Raw genomic sequence first — 23,598 nt, 5'->3', positions numbered from 1 at the left:
AAAAGCTTGCCAAAGGGATGGCCAACATATCAATAACAAATGTATGCAAAGTGAATTCCACCGTACTAGATGCATTCGTGCATAGCAGATGGTCGAAGTCGGGAGAGAAACTGCATCAATAGGCCACTTTCGTATTGTAAATAAAATAATATTTAACTGCCTCGATATCAATTATTTCATTCATCTGTATTTAAATAGAATGCAAATTACATATATTTACGTGTTGTTGAGTGAAGGCAAGCAAAATGTGTGTTCTTTCACCTCCCTGGTCCTACGTAGCATCTACAAATATACGCAATTTGAATGCTGACTATTGAGATACACTTATTCGTAACAGGTGAATGAAATATTATGGTGCTTCACAAAAGCATATGCATGAATTTTATTACACTACGAAAATGGCCTATTGAAATACATTACTGTTTTACTGAAATACATTATATTTAAGTGCCTCAATATCAATTATTTCATTCATCTGTATTCAAAATAATAGAACCCTGTACGTAGTTAACAGGTCTATACGATATCAGCCTTATCAGAGATAAGATGAGAACCAAAGTTTTTAAGCCTATTTCCTTATTCGTTCACAGGTTGAAAAACGCAGGCTGAACGGGGAGCGTCTTATTTTTGCGTATAAATGAGAATGAGACCATTGTACCACTACCACCAGCACCCCTCCAGCCCCCTCCCACCCCCTCCCGACGCATCCACGTCGAATTTTCCCCGCCTGATTTAGCCCACGTGCCCAAACGTATCAAATAACACACAACACCATTCCATGCTGCGGCCCCTCCCCAATTTTTGTTTGTAAATAACACGGCTTTGTGTGAATAATTCTATCCAGGGATACTTTGACCTATTCTAGTATATAGGTCAGTTTATGGATTCGTCCATTCTTCCTTTAGGGTAAAGTATAATAATATTATTTAATATATACCATAGCATTTGATGCATGCCTATTAAAACATCAAGTTCGGTAGTTGATATAAATATATAATTAACTTGAAGAAAATTTGATGGTGATCATAGTGCAAATTTATCACATGAAAATAATATTTGCAAGTGACATTCCTACATCAAGTGGAAGAACCCTATGATCCGCCATTTTTGTTGTCATCGGGTCACGAGCAAATCGCAAGCGCATGCTACGTGCAATATGGGCAAATTGCATTGAAAAGTCTCTCAATGAGTTACATTTTCTGCTCTGCAAGACCAATGTTTTTCCTTATGTTATCACCAACTATGGCACCGTAGAATACAATTTCGACTTTTACAGTTATCCTGAGTTCTAGTTTCTGCTACCAGAGTTAGTTTCGTAGAGAAAAACTCGCATTCGACGAAGATAACGTGCCGTAAACGTTCAAGTTTACATCTAGCATCTGTGTTTTCGACTTTCAGAATCAGAGATTGATTTGAATGAGCAACAGCTACTTCGACATTCACATTCAAGTAGGCCCTAATATCACGCAAAGCTCAAAGCAAAGGTGAGTCAGTGTAGCCCCCTAGGCCTATTCGATATTTGTTTTAACAGACCCTAGGCTATAGTATAGATATAGGGTGTATAGAAGTTAGAAGTAAACTTATAAATCTGGACCTTATATTGGCAGTCTCAAGATTTTTAACAATTTTAAGGTAAAAAGTTGATTTTAATTTAGTTTTTTTTTTAATGTTTTTTTAAATTAATATTAGTCTAGGCCTAGACCTAATTTAAGTTGTGTGTGTTTTATAAAATTGAATAGAATTTGTCTACAATTTACTTTACTACCATATTGCTAATATGAAATAGAACTAAAAGATTTGATTTGCAGCGAATAGTGGCACATCTGCTTATACTTTTACAGCGAGGTGAGGGTTGCGTAGATTTGTATTGTAAGAAAATAACTCTGACAAGGCGTCGTCCCTCTTGGTCTCTGTTCATGATCTACCGAGCTGAGACTAGTGTATAGAGATGTCATGATCATCTCATGGGACATTCTGAACACCAGTGTTCAGAACTTCCGTTCAGTCTAAAATGTTGTAACTTGGTAAATCATAATGACAGTGTTGTGCTACTGCTTAGTGCTAGCGAGAAATAACATTTTCTTTCCCCAAAATTTGAAAAATTACACCTTTTGTCTTGTGCAATTTTCATTTGTAGAATAAAAATATACAAGGACTCCCCTTCTCCTCCTTCTTCTCCTTCATCACCTCTGTGTTCTTCTCCTTCTCCTAGCTCCTTCTCCTTCCCCTTCTCTTTCTTCTCCTTCCCTTCTCTTTCTTCTCCTTCTCTGCTTCTCCTCTTCCTCTTTCTCCTCTTCCCCCCTTCACATTCTTCTCTTCCTCTCCCTCCTCCCCTCCTCCCCTCCTCCCCCTCCTCCCCTCTCCCCCTCCTCCTCCCCTCCTCCCCTCCTCCTCCCCCTCCTCCTCCTCCTCCTCCTCCTCCCCTCCTCCTCCTCCTCCTCCTCCTCCTCCTCCTCCCCCTCCCCTCCTCCCCCTCCTCCCTCTCCTCCTCTCCTCTCCTCTCCTCTCCTCTCCTCTCCTCCTCCCCCTCCTCCACCCCCTCCTCCTCCCCCTCCTCCTCCCCCCTCCTCCTCCCCCTCCCCCTCCTCCTCCCCCTCCTCCTCCTCCTCCTCCTCCTCCTCCTCCCTCCCCTCCACTCCACTTTTACAGTAGCATCATCATGATGACTCCTTTTTCTGAAATCTGGGATAGCCCCAGTGATGCAAAAAGATAAGATAATTTTGTTGAAGAATAATAAGAATTCATTCTTTTTATAACTAAACTTTATTTGACATTCAGTGATGTGAGAGTTGCTAAATTGCATCGTGCATGACACTTCTTTTGTGCTGTATACAGTGTTCTTGATTCAGTGATGTTGATTTCCCTTAGATGTTACAAGGAAGGGTTAATGTTCCCCATATTCATCTTTTCTCACACAATTTTGATTTGCGGTGACAACTTCTGACTTTCTGATGAGCTAGAAAAGTTTCTTTTCTACCTCTCCTTGTACAATGTTCAATCAGTTGCAGTTTGATAAAAGGATGATTTGTAATGCATCTGTCATGTCTTGAGTAGATATTTTGCTTTCATAACATAGGTTCATAGGTCTACCTGTATTATAAGCATTGTGCTTTCTACTTCAATCCTTGATGTGATTCTTTATTAAGTTATTTGATTCATTTCTTTTGCAGCCATACCGATACCACGCCTTAGCCCAGGCACTGCATTGATGTAAAGCTGAGCCATTGGACGGCAGTTCCTGACAGCAAGAATCACAAGGTTAGTTTTTATTATTTCCATATTTCAGCACTTGTGTAACTAATGTAAGATTTAAAATTAGACTAATTCCATACTTGTATTCGTTACGATTACTATTTTTCTCTAGTCCCTTCTCTCTATACATATCAACCCAGTTCCTTTCTCCAATCATCTCCTCTACAAACCAAGTCTTCCATCTTACCTGGTATGTTCCTTTGTTCTCTTCTCATTCTTTATTCATGAATCTTGTGTGAATGCTTTAGGTATTTCCACTTCTTACTTATCATTGGTTCTCTTCCTCCTTTTCCTTTTGAATATTCAGTCTTACCGTAAATCTCTTTTGTATAAGGCGCACCTGTGTTTAAGGCGCACCCCTATTTTTAAGACTTAAACAAAACAACAACAAACAAAAAAAATCAACAATAAAAAAATCAGGAAATTCTTTTTGCTTTTTATGCTTTTTATGCTTTTTGTGAAAACCAGATCAGATCCCGTCTTATTTCAGCGTTAGGAAATACTTTCATTTTATTACGAGGCACAGTTGAAGTGCTTGTGAACTAAGTTAGACCATTGCGCAACAACAACAAAATCCAGCAGTCAAAACAGCAAGTCCATTTGAACATTTGGGACTATGAACGGTAGGATGACTAGAAAATGATACAGGACAATTTTAGAATAACTCCACACAACTTACCGACAATTTTATGTTGCATTGGTGATATGAAGACGAAACTAAACTGCATAACTTACTTTTCTAATAAAATCTGCCGGTAAATTTAGATCTAATTTGTCACAAGGTAGAACAAACATTACAGCTTGCCTTACCCAACAACACGTAATATATGCAATTTGCATTGTGACTATTGAAATACAATTATTTGTAACAGGTGAATAATTTAATTTATAATGAGGCACTTCACAAATAGTTGTGCTTGTGCATTGCATTTGATTACCGGTACATTACGAAAATGGCCTATTGGTACGACAGTCTTTCGCTTGGCGTGCTCGCAGTAGGTGACTGCATCACGGATGACATTCTCCAGGAAGACCTTCAGTACACCGCGTGTCTCTTCGTAGATTTTGATTTATCATTATTGATTTACCAATAGAAGCCATTGGACATGGGGGGGGGGGGGGGAAACGATTTTCACCAGGTACCACCTCAACCTCCTAATGAAGAATGAATTATGGAAATTTGCCTCGTATTCCAACATGTTCTCTTAGAGTGATCATACAGTACACTGTATGTATACTTTTAAGTTTTAAATGTTTTGTATTTGTATCCCTATACTTTACATATCAATTTTTTCCTCCATCTTTAATGACCTCTTTCTTACAACTTTGAGGGTTTTTTTCTTTAACGATTATTGTAGATGTTTTAGGTATTAAATTGTCAAAATCACTTTATCAGCTGTATCTACCTGTATTGTCACCGTGAAGTATGCAGGTGTTAAACTGTTACATGTGCATGCAGGAAATGCCTCATCTTTTTATAAATTTGTAAAAAAATTGTTATGCTCAGTGGAAGTAAACAAGGAAGTAGGACTACATGGCTGTGTGAGATAACAGAGCTTGAAATGAATTTCAGAAAAGGAAACACGCCAAGTATGCTTTTGATGATCAGTAAACATATTTGTCACCATAATACACAGTTGAAATGTCCCTCTTTTAATTAAAAGGTTTACTTATTTATTGAAGATAATGTTTTCTCTGTTTTAAAATCCAAATGATAAAATCGGAATATATAAATCATATACAAATCTTATGTGACATTGGCCAAGGTCAAATGCTTGTAAAATTTCAATCGAAGACTTTCTGTCATATTCAGTTTTCAACAAAAAAATGTAAACAAAATTATCTAAGAATTTAAAGGTACAATTGAATATGTTATTGCTTTTATTTTTCTCTTGAAATGTGTATGAATTTATTTAATATGTATTATCCAGGATTAAAAAAGAAAATTCCCCAAAATATTGTAGTTCTATAATAATGTATTTGAAAATATAGGCCTCTTCTTTTCTATTTCTACTTTTCTTCTTCTTTCTCTTTTTCTTCTTGTACTACTACTTTTTCTTTTCTTTGATTTTCTTTCATTTGATTTGATTTGTTTTCCTCGCTCTACTTGTTCTTCTCTTCTTCTTCTTCTTCTTCTTCTTCTCTTCTTCTTCTTCTTCTTCTTCTTCTTGTACGACTACTTTTTTTCTTGTTCTCCTTCTTGTTTTTTTTTATTTCTTTGGTTGTTTCTTCTTCTTTTTCCTTGTTTTTCCTCTTCTGCTTCTCCCTTTTTTTCTTCTTGTCGCTCTTCTCCTTCATCTTCTCCTTCATCTTCTCCTCTTCTCTTCTTCTTTTCTTCTTTTTTTTTTCTTCTTCTTTTAATTCTCTTCTGTTTCTTCTCTTTTTCTTCGACTTCGACTATGACATTTGAGGGATTGAACTTTCCTCTCACCAATCGAGCGAGATCCACAGCTTCTTATACACATACTGTGCTAACAAAATTTATTAGCTAAGTTGTTAATCTGCCAACCCTGGTTATAGGCACGTATCGTTTGTGTTTTTGCAGCTCCACACGTCATATGAACAGAGAGTCTAGGTTATATTTGTATTCTCAGTTTGATCATTGGCCAAGTCTTGTCGTAGTTAGGATATGGTGTAGTCCGGGTATGGTGTAGTCCGGGATTTTGTGCAGGTATTAATAACAAGACATTAACTGAAATGGCTCTGTTGCAGTCATGGGGATGTGTGGAGGGGGGTAAGGGGTTGGACTGAGTTTGATTTGGGTGGACCACATGCAGGTTGATGAGAGACCATAGGCCTGACTTCATCAGCTCAAGTTTGCCAAATATCCCGCTATTTTCAGACTAGGGATATTATCCCAAAGCTCAAAATTGCATCTTCACCAGATAGATATGCGCATCACAAACTAGCTCGGACAGGCGCAAATTAGCCCGTTATTTCCCAAATAGCAGGATGTTTTTTAAACAAGACCAAGATTTTGAATCTTTGATGGATATTTTCTTGACCAAATATCCAGTTAATTTCAACTGCATGATGATGAAGACGCAAATTAACTGGTTAATTTGCGATTGGGATAGATGAAATAGCGGGTTATTTGGCAAAATCGAGCAGATGAGGACAGCCCTCATGCAGTCTGGTATCTTTCACAACTCTAATAGGATCAATCCATCTCATGTTTCTAAATATTCAGTGTGGTCTCCTGTATGTTTTTTCTTCTCTGCAGCTGACAGTCACCACGACGGCGCATTGTAGCATAACGCTTTACCAGAAGTGGCCACCGGTCACTGTACCTACCTGTGAGTGGAAAACGGGAGGTGCTTCACCAAGAGCAAATCATTCCTGTAGTCTCATACCTACAGGTACGTTGGAATTTTACAAATTCAAAGAAGTTGATTTTAAGCCATGGTTTAGCTTCATGGATTTACTACATGTCAGGGTAGCCAGAAAGGAGAAGAAAAAAAACGATAATAGTTATGAGATAAAAGAGATATGAGATATACATGTAAATAAAGAAAAGAAAAAGAATGATAAATAAAAAGAAGAATAGATAATAAAAGAGAATTTTATATTTTTTATCACTCAATAATATAAGGGAAAACAAAAGTTTAACTTTTTGCCGGTATTGCGAATGTATGTGTTACATGTCTCATTTTCATCTTTTGGCTGCCAGTAGTATCTCCATGGGCATGACATTTACTATGGTTTATGTTAATGATATGATTATATCTTGTATTCTAGTAGTCACTCGGTCGAGAAATGGAGGATAAAGTTTCTTCACGTTCTACTATCACGTTCCCCTCCCAGTTAAATCTATCGTTTGCAAAATCCATGAAGCCCTACCAAATGTTTTTGGCTGATCACGTCGTTAGTCTGTTTACTCTTTTCTTTGTACATTACGGCTTCAGTCACGTACAGAGTAGTATGATTTCAATGAATCAACCATAATTATAGTGTCACCCTCTAGAGAACACATATACAATGTTCGTTCCGGTTGACTCCTTTTAGTCGGCCTGGTTCTCATAGTTGGGTGGGCCTGAATAGCATTATAGATCCCCGAGACTCTCATTTCCATTCATGAACAAATTTGGAATGAAAGATAGTCTGCTGAAATGTAATTTGGTCCGAATTCAGCTGCTATGTACATGTATCTCAAGTCAGCATTTTTTTGTTATCACTCCACTCCAGTATGATTTTTCATTTACTCTGTAGGATAATTTGTAGTTAAGATTTGCACATTTTGCTGTATTGTCGTTTTTTTTAGTATGCTTTGAAATATTGTGAATTTAGTGATGATCAAGATCTTTTCCTTTTTTTTTTTTTTATTTTTTTTTACTGTATTTATGATGCTTAAATTTAAATGCATAGAATATATAAATCTATTATCAAATAATAAGAGAAGCCTCATATAGAATCAATACCTAGCAAACTATGAGGCCCAAGTATTCATAATACACAAACATAGCCAGGCCCATTTATGTGTACTTCGAGGAATCCAATAATGTGAAGAAAGTTATTGTGGGCTTCTATGAAAGCAAGTTATGCTTTGAATAGCAAAGAAGACTAATATTGCAATATATATGTGAAATGAATCAGTACACAAAATGGTAATATATTATTCAGATTTATGAATGCTTCTTCTCCAAGAGAAAAAAAAAGTTGTTGCCATGTCAGGCATTCCCCTGATCACATTCAGTTCATACTTTGTAACTGCTGTAGTAGAACGTGCATGAAAATATACCCGTATTCAAATGAATTCAAATATGTTAAGATGTTTTAAAGTTTAAGGATGCTTCTTCACTGTCAGTAAGAATGCAGGATTTTGATACTAGTTGCTACCACACGGGGCAGGCCTCTGGCAAACATTGGGCCCTTTATTGGGGTCATCATTTATAACCATTGAAGTGAAAAATATGCATAAAATATGAATCTTGGTGAAAAGTCTTCCTTCAATGATGGTACATGTAGATGATGAATTTCAAATGATACCTTGATTGTAAGATTTGGTACTAAATAATATTACCTTAGTCTGTACTTGTGCTGTAAGTCAGACGCTATGTTCGTGTTCGGTTCGGCAGAGTTCGGCAATTTTTCACCCGAACTTGGTTCGATTCGGGGTTCGGTAATATAATAGCAGGCAGCGTTATAGCCTCAGCGGTCCGCCCGCCCTGCCGGGCCCGACCAGCACAGAGGACTTTTGCACACTGCTTCCGACCAGCACGAATTTCACATTAAAAAACTGCCCTAAACGTAATTATTTGTGAAGAAGAATACTACTTACATTCGTATTTCCGTCTTGAATCGTGTTATATTTTTTATTTTAAAAGAATCATGTTTTCAATTTGTCGATAAATGATATTTTTTAAAGATTTTCCGAGACGGTTTTTGTCTTATGTTAGAGTCATGAAAGCTGCCATCTTGAATAGGCCCGTCAATAACTGTTTTTTATAAGTTTTTATTTTCAATTGGAAAAATATAAAATCCCTATTTTTCCTGAATAAATAAATACTATACTATAATATATATTTATTTCATTATTCATATTGTAAAATTTGTCCGATATGGTTACAATTAAAATATAAATTTGTTGTTGAATGGGTTTGAGCTGAGCCTGTTTTGATCACGCACATGATCTTGTTTATGGCTTGCGATCGCGACGTAGCGTGGTCAGGATTTGGGATTTAAATGGCGCCAGTGAAGTTGCGCCCACCACTGGATAGGCATGGAAAGGCGGAAAATTGGAAAAAAGTAAATATAAAATGAGCAATCATGACATGAAAATTAGGTACAAAATGACAAGTTTATTAGCTTGCAAAAACGTTAACATTTTTCTGCCGAACATCCGAACCAGGCCTTTGCGTTCGGTTCGGTTCGGTTCGGTTCGGAAGTGCCATGTTCGGCGAACTTCCGTTCGGTTCGGTGGTTCGGCGGTTCGGCTACAGCACTAGTCTGTACACGAATAAGGATGGTTGCAAGACCCCAAGATGTACTTGGATCAGTACCGTATTCTTAATTACAGTGAGGTACATGTATACAGCAATTTGCATTTCATAACGGTGAAAAATGGTGTGTCCACTGGATGAACTACACTGCCACTCTTCCTCACCTTACAAAATATTTTTAATTTTATTTATTTCCTCAAACAAATTCATAGCAAATAAAAGCTAACAGAAAGTTGCCATGTATAATCAGTCAACATACAGTATAACTGTAAAATCTGGTTGTTTGTATTGACTTGGTATCTGAATTTGATGAAGATCAGGCCAGGGATCATTGTAGCTCGTCATAGCAGCTGCTGTTTATGATGTCAGACAGACCTACCCACTGCACCCCCTGTTAGAGCCCTCACCTAAGTGCTCCCAGGAGTGGAATTTAGGCATGGACTTAATGATGTCCCTATCTATTTTCCACTTCAAAATTTCCTGCAAGTGTAGTGCTTAGTTTTCTGGCACATAATGTGTAATAGTCAAGTTTCGATGTGCGCTCGCATTCTGTTTTATGACTGTCGGATTCAATTTTGAAATTGATCTTTTGTTACATGTACATGTGTATTTAATTTATATCGGTTACATGTATATTACCTCTTAGGTTTTTAGGTCTTTGATTTGTGTGCTTACCTTTTATTTGTGTGCTTACCTTTTATTTGTGTGTTTGTTTCACCTGACTGCTAAGAAAGCATGTGTGTTGCTTGTAAGTAAGCAACAAGCTTAAATTTATTTTATACACAGCGTGGTTTGAAAATGGATAAAATGAGTACCGTTTCTTCCAATTTGGAACACTTATACCTGGTAGTGTAAGTGTAGTGTAGTATAGGATCTTTCTGAAACACCCCCCTGGTCAGGAGATTTCATTCATACTGAATTTTGTATCTCTTTCGTTTTTCTACCAGGCTGAATAAATAATACCAAAATGGGTAACACAGCAGCCAAGCGGGATGGCAAGGACGGCTCGTCTCTGTCTCCCACCAAGGAGTCCATGTCATCATCCTTTGACTTCAAGACGGGCAAGATACCCATCATCCAGCAGGCTTCTCTAGATGACAGTATTGATCTTCCTGCCGGTAGATTCAGGGTGAGTCTGTCTGGTAACCCTACTCTGCTTATTGATCCCCCTCTCCCTCTCTCTCTCTCTCTCTCTCTCTCCGGGGTCCCCTCCAGGAACAAACACAAAAATGTATTCCTGTATATTGTATGTAATCAAATCACAACACTGTGTTTCGGGCAGTTTGAGCAACAGTATGGGACTTTAAAGGGATCGTTTAACAATGTTAAATCTGAGATACACGGCCCTACGTGTTATCAGTGTCTGTGATATGGTGTAATATTGAAGCCCTAAAAAAATTGCGCTTCAAAATGATCAAAAAGTGCCCCAAAAAAGTGAAAAATCTTTGAGTGACCGGTTTTACCATACTCGTTTTCCCCAATAGACTGTAGGGTTATGAAAACCGTCAGGCGAACGGTTTTCAAAATGTATAATTCCAATCATGAATATCTTGATAATTAGACAGACGATCGGCTTGTAAAAGTCATGGGGTTCCTGACTGACCTAAAGGTTTATAATTATCATTGCATCATGAGCTAAATCCAGAATTTTGTTTCAGAATCTGAGACAAAGTTACCGGATCCCTTTAAGTCGCTGGCTGATTTTTTATTTTTTGTGTGGGGTGGAGGGCATATATGCAGCCCATGCCCCCATCCGTTATGAAACCCATTAGCTGATCAAAACGTCCCATCTACTGTGTCTTAAAAACATTCAAATATTGATTCTGGTCATTATTTTTTTTTTCATCTCAAAATGCAATACCATTACCAAAACACAAGATCAGCTGTAGAATGCACCTCTTTGAAAAATTAACCATGCAGCCAAGTCGAAATTGTGTTCATTTCATTTTTCAAGAAAAAAGAAAAGGGAAACGGCTTTTTGATTGAAGACCAAGAGGTGCCAAGAATAACGGTGTTCACTAATTATGTTTTTTTACCATTGCCTGGGTATTTCATGTTGTCTTTATCAGTGTTTGAGAGAGAGTTGTGTGTTATACATGTATACTTACTGTGTTTTTGATGAAATTAAAATGGCATGATTTAGAAATATAAAAGGGCAGATGGGCATGGTGTAAAACTTGGATATCATCCAAGTTGTCAGTCACAAAGAAGTCAGAATAATATAAGCTCCAAATTTATGTTCAGTCATAAATGACCTCTGACTTATCAGTTTTATGGCATGCCTACATAGTTAAATGAGGCAAGGACATGACAGAATGTACGTTTATTTTTTACCCTCTCCAAATACATTTGTGTATGTTCATTTCCATGCTCTCAAAACATCTATTTTTTCCCAACCTACATGTTCAACAGAAAAAATAGTATGACATTTTCATTGAAATATAAGTTATATATGGAAAGGTAGGATCAAGATGTCAAATTTGATGTGATTTCAACAGTGTAACATGTGCTTGTACGATTTTTGTATGATGTTACATGTACATTATTAAAGCCGCCTTGCTTTATGTGAATGCTTACCAATATTTTAATACCATGGAGAAGCGGCCTTAGTATGCCTATGATAATATACGGTACTGTAAAACAAGAAACTTTCATGTGCATATTGAATATGACCAATGAATTACTAACCGATATACCCTCTATCAAGTTATCAACTTATAATTGAACACCATGCTGATCTTCCTAGCCTTCATTAACATTTCCGGTATACATTTTACATAATTTCAAATAAATTCTAGGGAAATTGTAATCATTCTGTAAATCCTTGTTTTTAAATTTTACCCGATGGCAGTTGATTTCTTAAAAGGTCAAAAGCATGGTATTGCTTAGCTGTGGAAATTAATAGTGTGTTTTCCTGAATATCAAATATTTTTCTGCTGTCCATCCTTGCCCTTGCGCAAATATCAGACTTGAAAAAAGGCGAGATAAGATTAAATGTCAAGGAAAAAAAGAGACATGTTTTCAGGTGTTTACCAAAGGGGTCTGTAACATTTCAAACCTCTTCCTTCACTCGTATTCTACCACTCAAGCTGTGACTACTACAGAAGCATGTAGAGTAAGATATCTTGTTATAATCAGGGAATTTTTCGTTGAGCTGAAAGACCTCAACTCTAGCCATGTTCAGACGTGGCTCCCTAGTCAGCGTAAGTTTTTCCCTTCAGCAATAAACATTCCATAAATATGTGACTTGCACCATTAGTTGTCCATATGCTTTTACTTGGACCTACTTGCCATGATTAAGTTAATCACAATCTTCCACCGACCCAGTCTTACTCGGCGCAACTTCCGGAAGTAGTGGCACCCGCACTAGTCGACATTAACCCAGCTTCTTCATGTAAACCGCGCAAAATCTCATTTTAATTTTCAATTTTCATTTACATGAATCTTGTGCAACATTTCTAACCCCGGCTGAGTGTTATTTAACTGAAACCTTACCGTCCATTTGGTAAATCCTGACCATCTAATAACAATTTTAGTAAAGTTTATTATCCATTCCTTCTTCGCCTTTGTTGTCATTTTTTGCCGCCTGCCTGCTTTCCCTAACCTGCCCTGCAGGTGGCTCTATTGCAGGCCTTCTTCCCATGATATTAAATGGGGATATTTACCCAGATTGGTCAGGCTGCCAGCCTCCCGATTTCTTCAAACCATCCTTAAGCTGTTTATAGTGGCATTTTAAATCCTTGATCTTATTGTTGATCTGGGCACCAGACCTATGGGTGAAGCCAACGTCGTGAAGTCTTACGGCCAGCTCCTCCCAATTGTTTTTTTGTTTGCACAACTTCTGTTCGATTCTTGCCTGTGCTTCGATCTGGCTCTTTTCATATATTTATCAGTTCTTTGGTCTCCTTATCTCCCCCCGTTAGCCGCACGTTTATTTTTATTAGTAGTTTTCCCTGACATTTTGCCAAATTTATTCAATAAAAATTGTTGCAAAACTGTAAATCACTCTAAAGCCATCAGAAAAATTTGCATGTGGTTAACACTGTAGGTTTGACCCCGGAACTTTTGAATCAATACAATGCTTGATTTTTTCACCTTGTTTAAAAAACTGCTGGCGATAAGGGATCTCATTCTTAATCTCAGAAGTAATACAAGGTTTGTCTTCCTGATGCACTTTTACCTTTTTCACTGTTTTCGATGGGAAATGTCGGTCGACTGATATTTGTAGGGTAGAATAGAAGGCATCACACTCCTCCGATGTGAACTTTGCCTCCGTGACCTCTGACCAGTTGTGATTTGAGATCCACCCGCCAAAATTTTGGATGACCGACCCGCGAATCGAACGAACAACACGCTTTGTGATCGTGTTCGAATTGCGTGGAAAATTATAAGTGGGCTGATGTAAAACTTGGCCAAGCTGGTTAGAATCTTGTTTTCTCTCGTTGGCTTGGCTAGTATGCAGAATTAACATGCTATCATGTCATCACATTTACATTACCATATCAAAAGAGAGGACAAGGAAAAAGAAATTCCTAAAATTAAGAACAAGTTTTAACCCTCCATCTGTATGCTGGCCTTGTTTATTAGTTATTTATGCCAGCCTTTTCTGCTGGTATGAATTACTGATAATGCTATGTGGGCTGCTTTTCATCTTGAAGGCAATTTTTTAATCAGTAGAACTTGAACAATTAATGCATGTCACTAGGGCAGAATGAACCAGGTAGACTTGTACTGTGTAAATATTCTGTATTGTGCATGTGTTTGTAAGAAATCATTTATTGTATCTCAAACAGTTTTGAAATCTGCTATCTTTTCCAGGAATTGATGCGTGATGATGGTCCCGATGGCCGGCCTCGGACAGCGACCCTGTTGGAGCAGCCCTACGTGGACCCCAGTGCGCTGCCTGTGGTGTTTCGTTGGGAAGGGGGCGGCAAGTCTGTGGCTGTTGCAGGATCATTCAACAATTGGAATACCAAGATTCCAATGATCAAGAGGTGAGTTCGTAATTTAAACATATCAAAATATTGCATTTTAAAACAGAATGATATTAAAGATTCAACTTGTACAATGTAGTGATGTTCCGTATACCTGTACTCCTGTATATCTGTATACCATTATGTATATCATTGCTATGGGCATAGCCAAGTGCCCAGAAGTAGTGGTCAGGCATATCAAGTAGTACCCATTTATGTCTGGATGAGATGGACAAGGTAGATTATTATTATTATCATTTTTTTTAGGGGAGGGGGGGGGGGGGGGTAAATGAAAGTAAATGCCAATATTATTGATCCAAGTGCTTAGTGGTTCAAGTTTAAAATTGAAAAGTTTTTTTTTTTATTTAAAGGCTTTTCGTTTAAAAAAGAAGGATAAAGCAATGCAAGAAGAAGGAAGAAGCAAGGGGTACAGGGTCTCCTTTTTTAGTCAACATAGCTTGTTTCATAAGATTTTTGTTCCGCTCGCTACATGACTGCAAGCAAATGTTACGCTAGGCCTACATATCGTGATCTATCCGTCTAGGAGTAGTGCAAGAAGATGTGCTAGTTAGTAGGTACACATCCAGCCAGTATGCATACATACATGCCCTGTGTATGATGAAATTAAGAGCTTTATCTAAACAGTTCATATTTGAAATGTAAACACGACCTGACGAGGCAAACAAAGAACCTCTATTCGTCTCAGTCTGGATGTAATCTGTAGTGCAGATCATTTTCTCGTTTATGATTATCTACCCTTCATTCACCAAAGGTCAAAGTTTCATCCAAACTCTTGCAGCCATAGCTCGTGCACGTTCAGCTGTGGTATATTGTTACTAATGAATGTCAAGGATGGCTGATTAATCTAATTCTGTGATAAAGCTAACCCTGTTGTCCATGTTGAAGATTGAGGGGGGGGGGGGAATGGGGAATAAAGTGTATGGTAAACAATCACTACCTTGCAGTTTGTAATGAAATTAAAAAAAAAAAATCCTGTATGGAAGAAATAAAAGGATGTTATTTTTGAAGTGTTTTCATGTTTTTATGCATTTCAGAATATGCTTTATATCTTTTCCCATCAGAATCATAAACCTTGCTGTATTGTACTGTATTTGCAATTCTACAGGTACATATCTGTAACTGTTTCCCTCCCTTCTTCACCTCACTGTCTCACTCTCGTTCTTTCATGCTCTCTCTCAGCCACCCCTCGCTCTCATACAAATACGTGAAATAGTCTGTATTTCAGTTTCTTCACAAGCAATGTCTATAATTCTCCCATCTTACAAATGTTTCAAGATTATTGTTGTCTTCTAGATTTATTATCTATTGTAGTGATGTGCAAGAGCCATAAGTGGTCACTTTTTCATACATGTATTTTGACAATTTGAGCATTCTGAACTAATCCGATATCTTTCCCCTTGCAGTCAGGGTGATTTCACAGCCATCGTTAATCTTCCCGAGGGTCAGCATGAGTACAAGTTCTATGTGGATGGACAGTGGATCCACAATCCACGCCAGGTAAGCCAGCTACAGACTCATTGGTCAAGGTCATACACAGTCACTGGTCAAGGGGTACTGTTGCTATCATGCTTCCAGCTTAGTCTGCAGGCACAGAAACCATTTCGCCTCTTACCTCGACTTACCAATAAAATTCTTGAAACTAGCCAAACTTGATCATTCTCTGGCTGTCTCAAATAAGGCAGGAACAGCTACAATTAAAAATGTATGGAATGCAGTCCACAGTCTGAAAGCTCATTAAGATATAAAGCAGTTAACTATTGCAAAAAAAGCAATGTGCATTTTTTTTTCTTCATGTAAGTTAATGGCAAGTTTTCAGTTAGCTCTGTGAAGTATATAACACTTATCGTCATCATTAAAAAAAACCAGCAGTTTTACTGCGTCAAATCTGAACAAAGCTTTACAGTTTATATCCCGTGTTGTGTGTTATAACTGACAAAAGGTTTGTGCCTGCAGACTACTTCAGCTTCAGTTTTCTGTTCCCCCTGGCTATGTCATAATATACACTGTATTTGATGGAAGCTGTTTATTTTTTTTTAGTTGGGCTGAACTTGATACTCATCTTATTATTTTGCAGATGTATATCTCATATATTCAAACTCATCGTGGATGTATGTAATATGATAATCTTTTCTTTTTTGTTATGTCTATTTTTGTGGACATTCTGATAGTGTGGTAAAAATTTGTTACAGTAATGGAAAAACGTTACATACGAGTCATAGATTAAGAGAGAGCCCATTTGAGACACTCTTTTAAGCATGGTTCATTGAATACTAATAACGGTGCACTCCAACTGGTTGCACATAGAGAAACTTTAAAGATTGGTATTTCTGATTGAAAGGGGGAAATAGATCACTGCAATTTAACTCAACATTCCACACACCCCCCACTAGCAAGCATTAAATGCATTTTCCTTCACAAGGATCTTGCTTTTTATGATTCTCATGCACTCTTCTTCGTTTCTGGAGATGCGAACCTCACCCGAATCGGACGAAGTAAGTTGGCGATGTTGTTTCGCTGTCTCGAGTGTTGTTGAAGCCCGCTTAGACATGAGGCGGTATTAAAAGCGCTTCCCAAGAACCGCTAATGCACAATTGAACAAGACAATCAAGCACATGCACTTTTCATTGTTGTATTACTTGCCACGCTACTTATTTTGTGAAGCGTTTTTAGCGTCATGTCTAAATGGGGCTTTATGCTGTTGAGTTTATTGTGTACTAGTTCATGTCTCACTAGTCACATTTATCATGCTAACTGCACAGGGCAAGATGCAACTTGCTATCGCCATGCTAATCCAAAGAAATAGTGTGTGTAGTGGCCGTGTTTAATTACATCTCATAATTGTGTACACTCTTTGAATGCCTTGTATAGCTTTCACTGTTCGCCAATTAGATGTACTCAAATTCTTTTTAATTTTTGACTTTGACCTGTCAATATACATACTGTCTGTTTAGAGCCACAAGGGCGTTAACTCTGTGTTTAAAGTATATGAGTTAACACCCTTCTGGCTCAATATAGAGGGCGAGTCTAAAGACTCTAAACCTGTAACAACTCCAAATATTACGGCTGTGCATCGTTTGGTATCTTTCTCTCAATGTTATTCCCTTTTATATAGAAAACGCTTTTCCTCATTCACTTCATGAACAATGATCTGGCATGACATTTATCTGCACAATATTTATGATTGTTGGTAGAAGAGTGTTAAGCTTTAGGGTGAATATCTCTATGACATCTGCTCAATGATATTCCAGAATTACATGTGTGAAAAACGTCTTACTGTCGTGCAAGTTATGATATCACGTCATTCAAAGAATCTTGTGATCCGTTTCTGCTTATTGTAATATTAGGCATTGTGAAGGTCTGTTCTGCACAGTTCTTATTTGTTATGTTCTTGTTCAAATTAGTCTAATAAAGTAATTTGATCAGGCCCCCCTGATATGATATATGTTTTGTCTTCAATTGTAACAGCCTCTGCAGAGCAACACATTTGGGACTGTCAACAACTTCATCAGTGTCTCCAAGTCCGACTTTGAAGTATTTGAGGCTCTTGCCATAGATTCAGAGAGGGAAAAAGGCAAGTATTGAACATTTTAATATGTTGAGAGGAACATGGGCCAGCACATTCGGTCTTGGGATGATGAAACAATCGTATGGGATCCAATTGAATGTGTTCCCATTAATCACTTTCAGACCTGAGTTTGAATAGAAAACTGATTTTAAAAATGCACTGGAAGGGGTTTTATTGCCGAGTGTGTGTGTGTGGGGGGGGGGGGGGGGTTGTTAGACTAGAGCATGCGACTCATATATGTCGTTATTGTAGAATTCATGGATACCTCTGTGGATACCTTGTGACATGTGTTTTCTTGCCACATCTATTTCATGTTGGTTATAGTTTGTTCTTTTTGTATTGTATTATATATAATTGTTTATTCCAAGATACCACATTTCTCAGTTTCAGCACTTTCAACGAATCCATCAAATGTCTGATGAGACTTCTCGTTCACATTCATTCCATTGCTTTAACCCTCACAGGCGTGGACATGTCGGGCTCACCTCCTGGGGACTACAATCAGGATATCCCTAGCCAAGAACTACAGCAACGTACCACCGGTCCTCCCATCCTGCCCCCTCAGCTCCTCCAAGTCATACTCAACAAGGACATCGGACCCCAGGTAGGCACTGCGGTCATCGTCGTGTTCCTGGCAGAAGGCACTTAGTGGAGAATTCCTGATACAAATTCAGTGTATTACCAAGTCCTCGGCTAATGCCTTTCTGCCTGGCACCCGCCCCATTATAGAAATTTCCAGAAAATTTATTTACTGCTTATCAGGTTTGGGGAAAAGACTGCTAGTGACATTACTGAATTAGCTCTCCTAAATGGGAGTACAAAATATGGATTATTGGATATGATGGATTGAGAGAAAACAGAGATGTAGTCTTGTGCAGAATTTATGAATTTAATAGCCAATTACTTTTTTAGGGAATAAATCATCCTATAGATTGATAACTTATTGATACAACTGCTGTGGAATGCACTAATTTGCTGTGGTTTTTGTGGGCAAAATTATGTTCACGTTTGCTGTGAGCAAAAAGTTATATTTTTTGTGAGCTTTGTGCTGTTTAGTCCGACTTCCCTTCAGACCCACTATAAAACTAATTCCATTTCAGTCCCCTTATCCTAGATTGCAAACCTCCACATTGTTATATTGTGTCCATAGTCCATATTTTGAAGAAGCTTTTTTATCAACAATCTTGACTTGTAAAGCTTACAATTTGATACGATCCATTTTGCAATTCTCTCTCCCCCTCCTTTGCAAAATTAAACTTTTGTAATTGTTTGAACAATGCTAATCAGTTCATTGACTCTGCAAGATACATACAGTAATCATACATGAAAGTAATCCATCAATCGGTTCTTGAGATAACATGATCATGAGAACAGGACGGACAACCCCGAAACATAATGCCTCCAGCCACTTTGTAGCGGAGGCATACAAATCCAAAATATCTAATATTTACAATTGGGGCAAATACTAACAAGAGCAACTATAAACATTGGGGTTACCAGATATTCCTTCACCCTGCGTTTGTCAACCTGATGTAGATGATGTACTCTGATGTAGACAAATGCTCATGTACCTGTTACAGCTCATTTTATGTATGTTATTACCAAAGAAAGAAAAACATGTCAGTCACTTACTCAATATTGTATGACAGTGAAGTCTAGAAGGTAAACAGGTTTCCTTGCATAATTTGAATACTAGGACACTGCTAACATTTAAATTTCACAGATGTTGGCCGCAAAAGGGACATAGTATCTTTAATATGATCTTGATTTGTTGTTTTTCAGTATGAGCCAGCGCTATTGCCTGAACCAAACCATGTTATGTTGAATCACCTGTATGCCTTGTCAATAAAAGTAAGTCTTTAAAAAAAATCTTTGTTTTCATTTTCATTCAACATTTAAAAAAAACCATCTTACTCAGGTACATAATGCATTTTGTAACAAAACTAATTTTGTTACTTTTCAAAGAGCTTTAAAAAATATGCCATCAACAAGCAAGTTGGACATAATTTAACTGGTTTAGATCAGTAATAATAGGGACTTTTTAAGGCTTTTTAAGGCACTGGTAGTGACGTCACATTGCCTTAAAAAGGCAGTCCGCGTTCTCGTCGTGCAGAATCTAAAAGTCCTGAATATGGGTATTCTAAAACGGCAGTTAATTTTCTTCTGAATATAACCTGAGAAAAGCTCATTTAAATAAGCGTAATCATGAACTGTATCCCTCTTTTTTTTCCTTTCTTTTTTACCCTTGCTTTGCAGGATGGAGTAATGGTGCTTAGTGCGACACATCGCTATCGAAAGAAATATGTGACATCTCTTTTGTACAAGCCAATAAACTAGCTCTAATACTTACTATATTGTGTATTATAAATATGAATATAAAAATATATATATATATCAGTGTGGATTTCTTGTGTACTGTATTTTGAAAGATTTTAAACCAGACAAAATCTCTAGTGGCGCAAATCTTCCATGCAAAAGAGTTTATCTTTGAAAAAAAATTGTATTGTACAAATATGTTTGTCTTGTATGAATGTTCAACTATCTTGAAAAGAAAGTTATCATGTGACTGTCATTACTTAATTGAAATGTACTACTCCCAAGTACATATTCTTGTTTTAAATTGAATTTCTTGTCCAAATATTGAAATTAGCTGAATTCCCTATCAAGCATATTGAAGGAGGGTTTGTTTTACTTCCTTCAGTGTTATTATTGTTGTATTTGCAAATCAACAAATTTCCGTGTTTTTTTTCCTTTAATGATTGGGAGAACCTTTTGGAAGGCTCTCATAAAACACATTTATTTGGAACAATTTATCCAGAGCCTTGAATTAAGCCGACAGGTTCACCACTTGTATAAAATGTTGTCGATGGTTATAGTGTAAATGTGGTATCATTCCTGTGAGCTACCAGTATCCATCATGTCTAACAATTCTTGAATGGTGTATTGACATGAGGTTGTAATCGCAGTGTTTTTCTCTTTATTTTTGACATGTCAACAGTGAATGGTTGTATATCCCTGGTTTGTGGACACCCTTTCATATACTTCGTAATTGTTTCCCTTTTTGATAAGAACTGTTAATCTTTTGTGATTGTTGTAATGGTGTTTGGAGCATACCGTGTAGCCAATCTGCTTTCATGCCTTCTGTCTGTAATGAGATTAGCACATGAGCTGCAAACCTTTTCTGAAATACTTTGTTAGAAAAATAAAATGTGTCGTTAGCTAGTAGTTTGTAGTTCTTAAGGGGATGTATGATATAGTTTTGCTTTAGAATGTTGAACATCTGCTCTTTGATTGTCATGCTTTCAAAGATGTACCTCACTTTATTGATCTCGTGCTTAGCATCTGGTGGTGAACGACATAAGCATGAGAATTGAGAACGTCAACGAGGTAAAGGAGCTATCCGTTTTGAATATATAATTTCAAGCTAAAGACATTTGGCCCAAAATGTTTTATTGGAGGATGGATGATGTGAGACAAAGCAGGAAAAATCTTCTTGGGTATTTTTTCCAAGGATATGACTGCATGGTTTCATTCCAGAAACGGCTGTCAAGTGCAGGAGAGACCTAAACACTGACTTGGTGACTAGGTACTTTTACATACCGTATGCATGGTAGTGTGTGATGATGGTAGTAGGCCAAAATGGAAAGTTTCAAGTTCAGAAGACCACTTCTTAATTGGAAGCGAAGGATTGCTCACTATTTACTTTGCACGTTTTGACAAATGTTATGGCAGGAATGATTTGGTGCTGATTCTCGTCATCTGCTATTAAAAGAATGTGTACAGTCGTGATATCAATCCAGTACTACAATGTCATGTACCAGACCAAAATCTTTCAGTGTTCATGAGCCAAGAATAGGATTGTGCGCTATTCTCACAAGAAAAATCTAGATGTGCACTCATCTGCTTTAATATAGGCATAGAATGTGAAAGTTAGGCTTCCTTTTCTTCTTTTATTTTTTTGTTGGTATAAATTTCATTTTCTTGGAATATTAAGAATGTATTGAAATTACACATTTCAGTAGTGCAGGAAAAACTTAATTGATATACTTTTTGTTCATTTATGACAATTTTTCTTTTAGTGCAATCATTGTTAAACAGTGCATTATATGTTATCTGTAAGAATCTTTAATGAGAATTATTAGGTAGTGCACAAGGAAATTCAAAGAGCTAGATGAAATTCTTGATATCATTTTAAAGTTTTTTGCACAGGATGGGATAGGAGCGATACGACCTTCGCTTTCCACTTCCTGCTTGGAATTTAGTAGAGGATACTCTGGTATTGGAATAGTTGAAATGTCACATTTTTTTTATTAAGAAAGAAAAAGATTTTTTTCTACTTGGCTTTCATGTGGGCATATTGAGCTGTGGAAGCATCCCTCACCTGGTATTTATGAAGACGTAACATTTAGAATATCATCGCATTCGGGTGTTTTGTTTACACAAAATATGTCTGTGGTACTAGATGTGTATCGAGTGATGGGAAAGGATTCTCCCGACATGAAATTAAGATTAGGGTGACGCAAAACTTGTCATTTCTCAAAAGGGTGGCGCAACCAAAAAGGTATTTGTACAAAAGTGTATGGACTATATTTGATAGTGATATTGCTCTAGAGAATGTGCCTACAAACTGCCAGTAAGAAATTTGTAGGATGAATCAAAATAATTATTTCCTCCTTTTCTTTCTAAACCATGTACGAGGTCGCTTCATTTCACATACAGTGCTAAGAAAAAAAAGTCATCATGTAATAGCATGCTGGCATCTGAAATGATCTTAATTTTGTATATATGTGATTAGACGTTGCATTTTGCAGGTGTTAAGGATGAATGGTGAAGTTAACAACTGCCATTTTTTGGGAGGGGTAAAAGTTTGGTTACATCATTTTTACCTAAAGGGCTGTGAAAACTACAAAGGATACAATTTTTTTGTTAGAGACAGTGTATTAACATATAATTCTTGCTATATGTCTTTAAGAAGGTAGCATACACTAGTACCTTGATGAAAGAGTTCTACTCGGTTTTGTAGTGGTTAAAATTATGTAACTACCCAACATTAACCATCGGGTAAAATGGCTTTGTGTGGTGAAAATAAGAGTACTATTTTTTATGGTTAAACAAACATATTTTTGACATCACACTTGTCCACACAAGCATTTAACGATACCTAGTGTGATGCAGTATAAATCAGTACTTGGAAAGATGTGTATCATTGCATTTTGGATTTACATAACCATTTTTTTGCAGAACTAGGACTACTGTGAAAGGATGTCCACATTGTAGGTGCCCAATATAGAGGCAGGTAATCAAAACATTGGTGCAAGAAGTAGATGAGCTTCTTGCTTACTTTTTGATTGTTTTGATTTGTGGCATAAACAAAAGACCAAGCATGAAATAAGAAATGTACATAGTATACTTAAAGCCATAATGTTGATGATCAGTGTTTGAATAAAACTGTGAGCCTATGCATGTATCAATGTTACAGTTTCACGTTTGTGCCACTATTATTTTCCCAGGAAATATATCAAAATTATGATGAACAGAGTTTGTGTATTTTATTATTTTCTGAGGAAATAAATGTGTGGGGTATTATGCATCTTGGATATTCATTTTTAGTCAGGTGGCTTTGTGAAATTACTGTTACTTGCCCCCAAAAAGTACCATTTTTGGTACAGGGCCTACAGAACGATATTAGCAGGAGTCCCTGGCAAGAATGTCATATTTATGCCAGGGGCTCCTACCCTACCATGATTTGAAATGTTACCTTGTAAATTATTTTTGGGCTACTAGGCAACTACCTGCCCCCACAGACTTAAATTGATTTTTTTGGCCGAGGGCTCCTAGCCTTGTATCG

General features: G+C 37.2%; 1 protein-coding gene across 2 annotated transcripts; it reads left to right on the top strand.

The window, feature by feature from the left end:
- The first annotated feature begins 1,457 nt into the window (after positions 1-1,457).
- On the top strand, positions 1,458-22,437 carry LOC592944 (5'-AMP-activated protein kinase subunit beta-1). Of its 2 annotated transcripts, XM_003729251.3 has the most exons (11): positions 1,458-1,484; positions 3,171-3,258; positions 6,476-6,611; positions 10,139-10,320; positions 14,010-14,185; positions 15,589-15,682; positions 16,651-16,677; positions 17,651-17,756; positions 18,215-18,354; positions 19,533-19,601; positions 20,007-22,437. In XM_003729251.3, the coding sequence occupies exons 4-11, from the start codon at positions 10,159-10,161 to the stop codon at positions 20,085-20,087; spliced, it is 855 nt and encodes a 284-aa protein (XP_003729299.1). In that variant the 5' UTR covers positions 1,458-1,484; positions 3,171-3,258; positions 6,476-6,611; positions 10,139-10,158; the 3' UTR covers positions 20,088-22,437. The 2 variants fall into 2 exon arrangements, with proteins under 2 accessions (XP_003729299.1, XP_797535.3); XM_792442.5 differs by lacking the exon at positions 16,651-16,677.
- The last annotated feature ends 1,161 nt before the right edge of the window (positions 22,438-23,598 follow it).

Source organism: Strongylocentrotus purpuratus, unplaced genomic scaffold (genome assembly GCF_000002235.5).
Source record: "Strongylocentrotus purpuratus isolate Spur 01 unplaced genomic scaffold, Spur_5.0 spur5_scaffold_5, whole genome shotgun sequence".
NCBI lineage: Eukaryota > Metazoa > Echinodermata > Echinoidea > Camarodonta > Strongylocentrotidae > Strongylocentrotus > Strongylocentrotus purpuratus.
The sequence above is the reverse complement of the archived record's forward strand: the minus strand, read 5'-3'. Positions and strand labels throughout refer to the sequence as shown.

Coding starts and splice junctions, on each gene's coding strand:
- LOC592944 (XM_003729251.3), top strand. CDS start 10,159: ATGGGTAACACAGCAGCCAAGCGGGATGGCAAGGACGGCTCGTCTCTG. Junction 14,186..15,588: donor AAGATTCCAATGATCAAGAG/GTGAGTTCGTAA, acceptor TTCCCCTTGCAG/TCAGGGTGATTTCACAGCCA. Junction 16,678..17,650: donor CCTCACCCGAATCGGACGAA/GTAAGTTGGCGA, acceptor CAATTGTAACAG/CCTCTGCAGAGCAACACATT.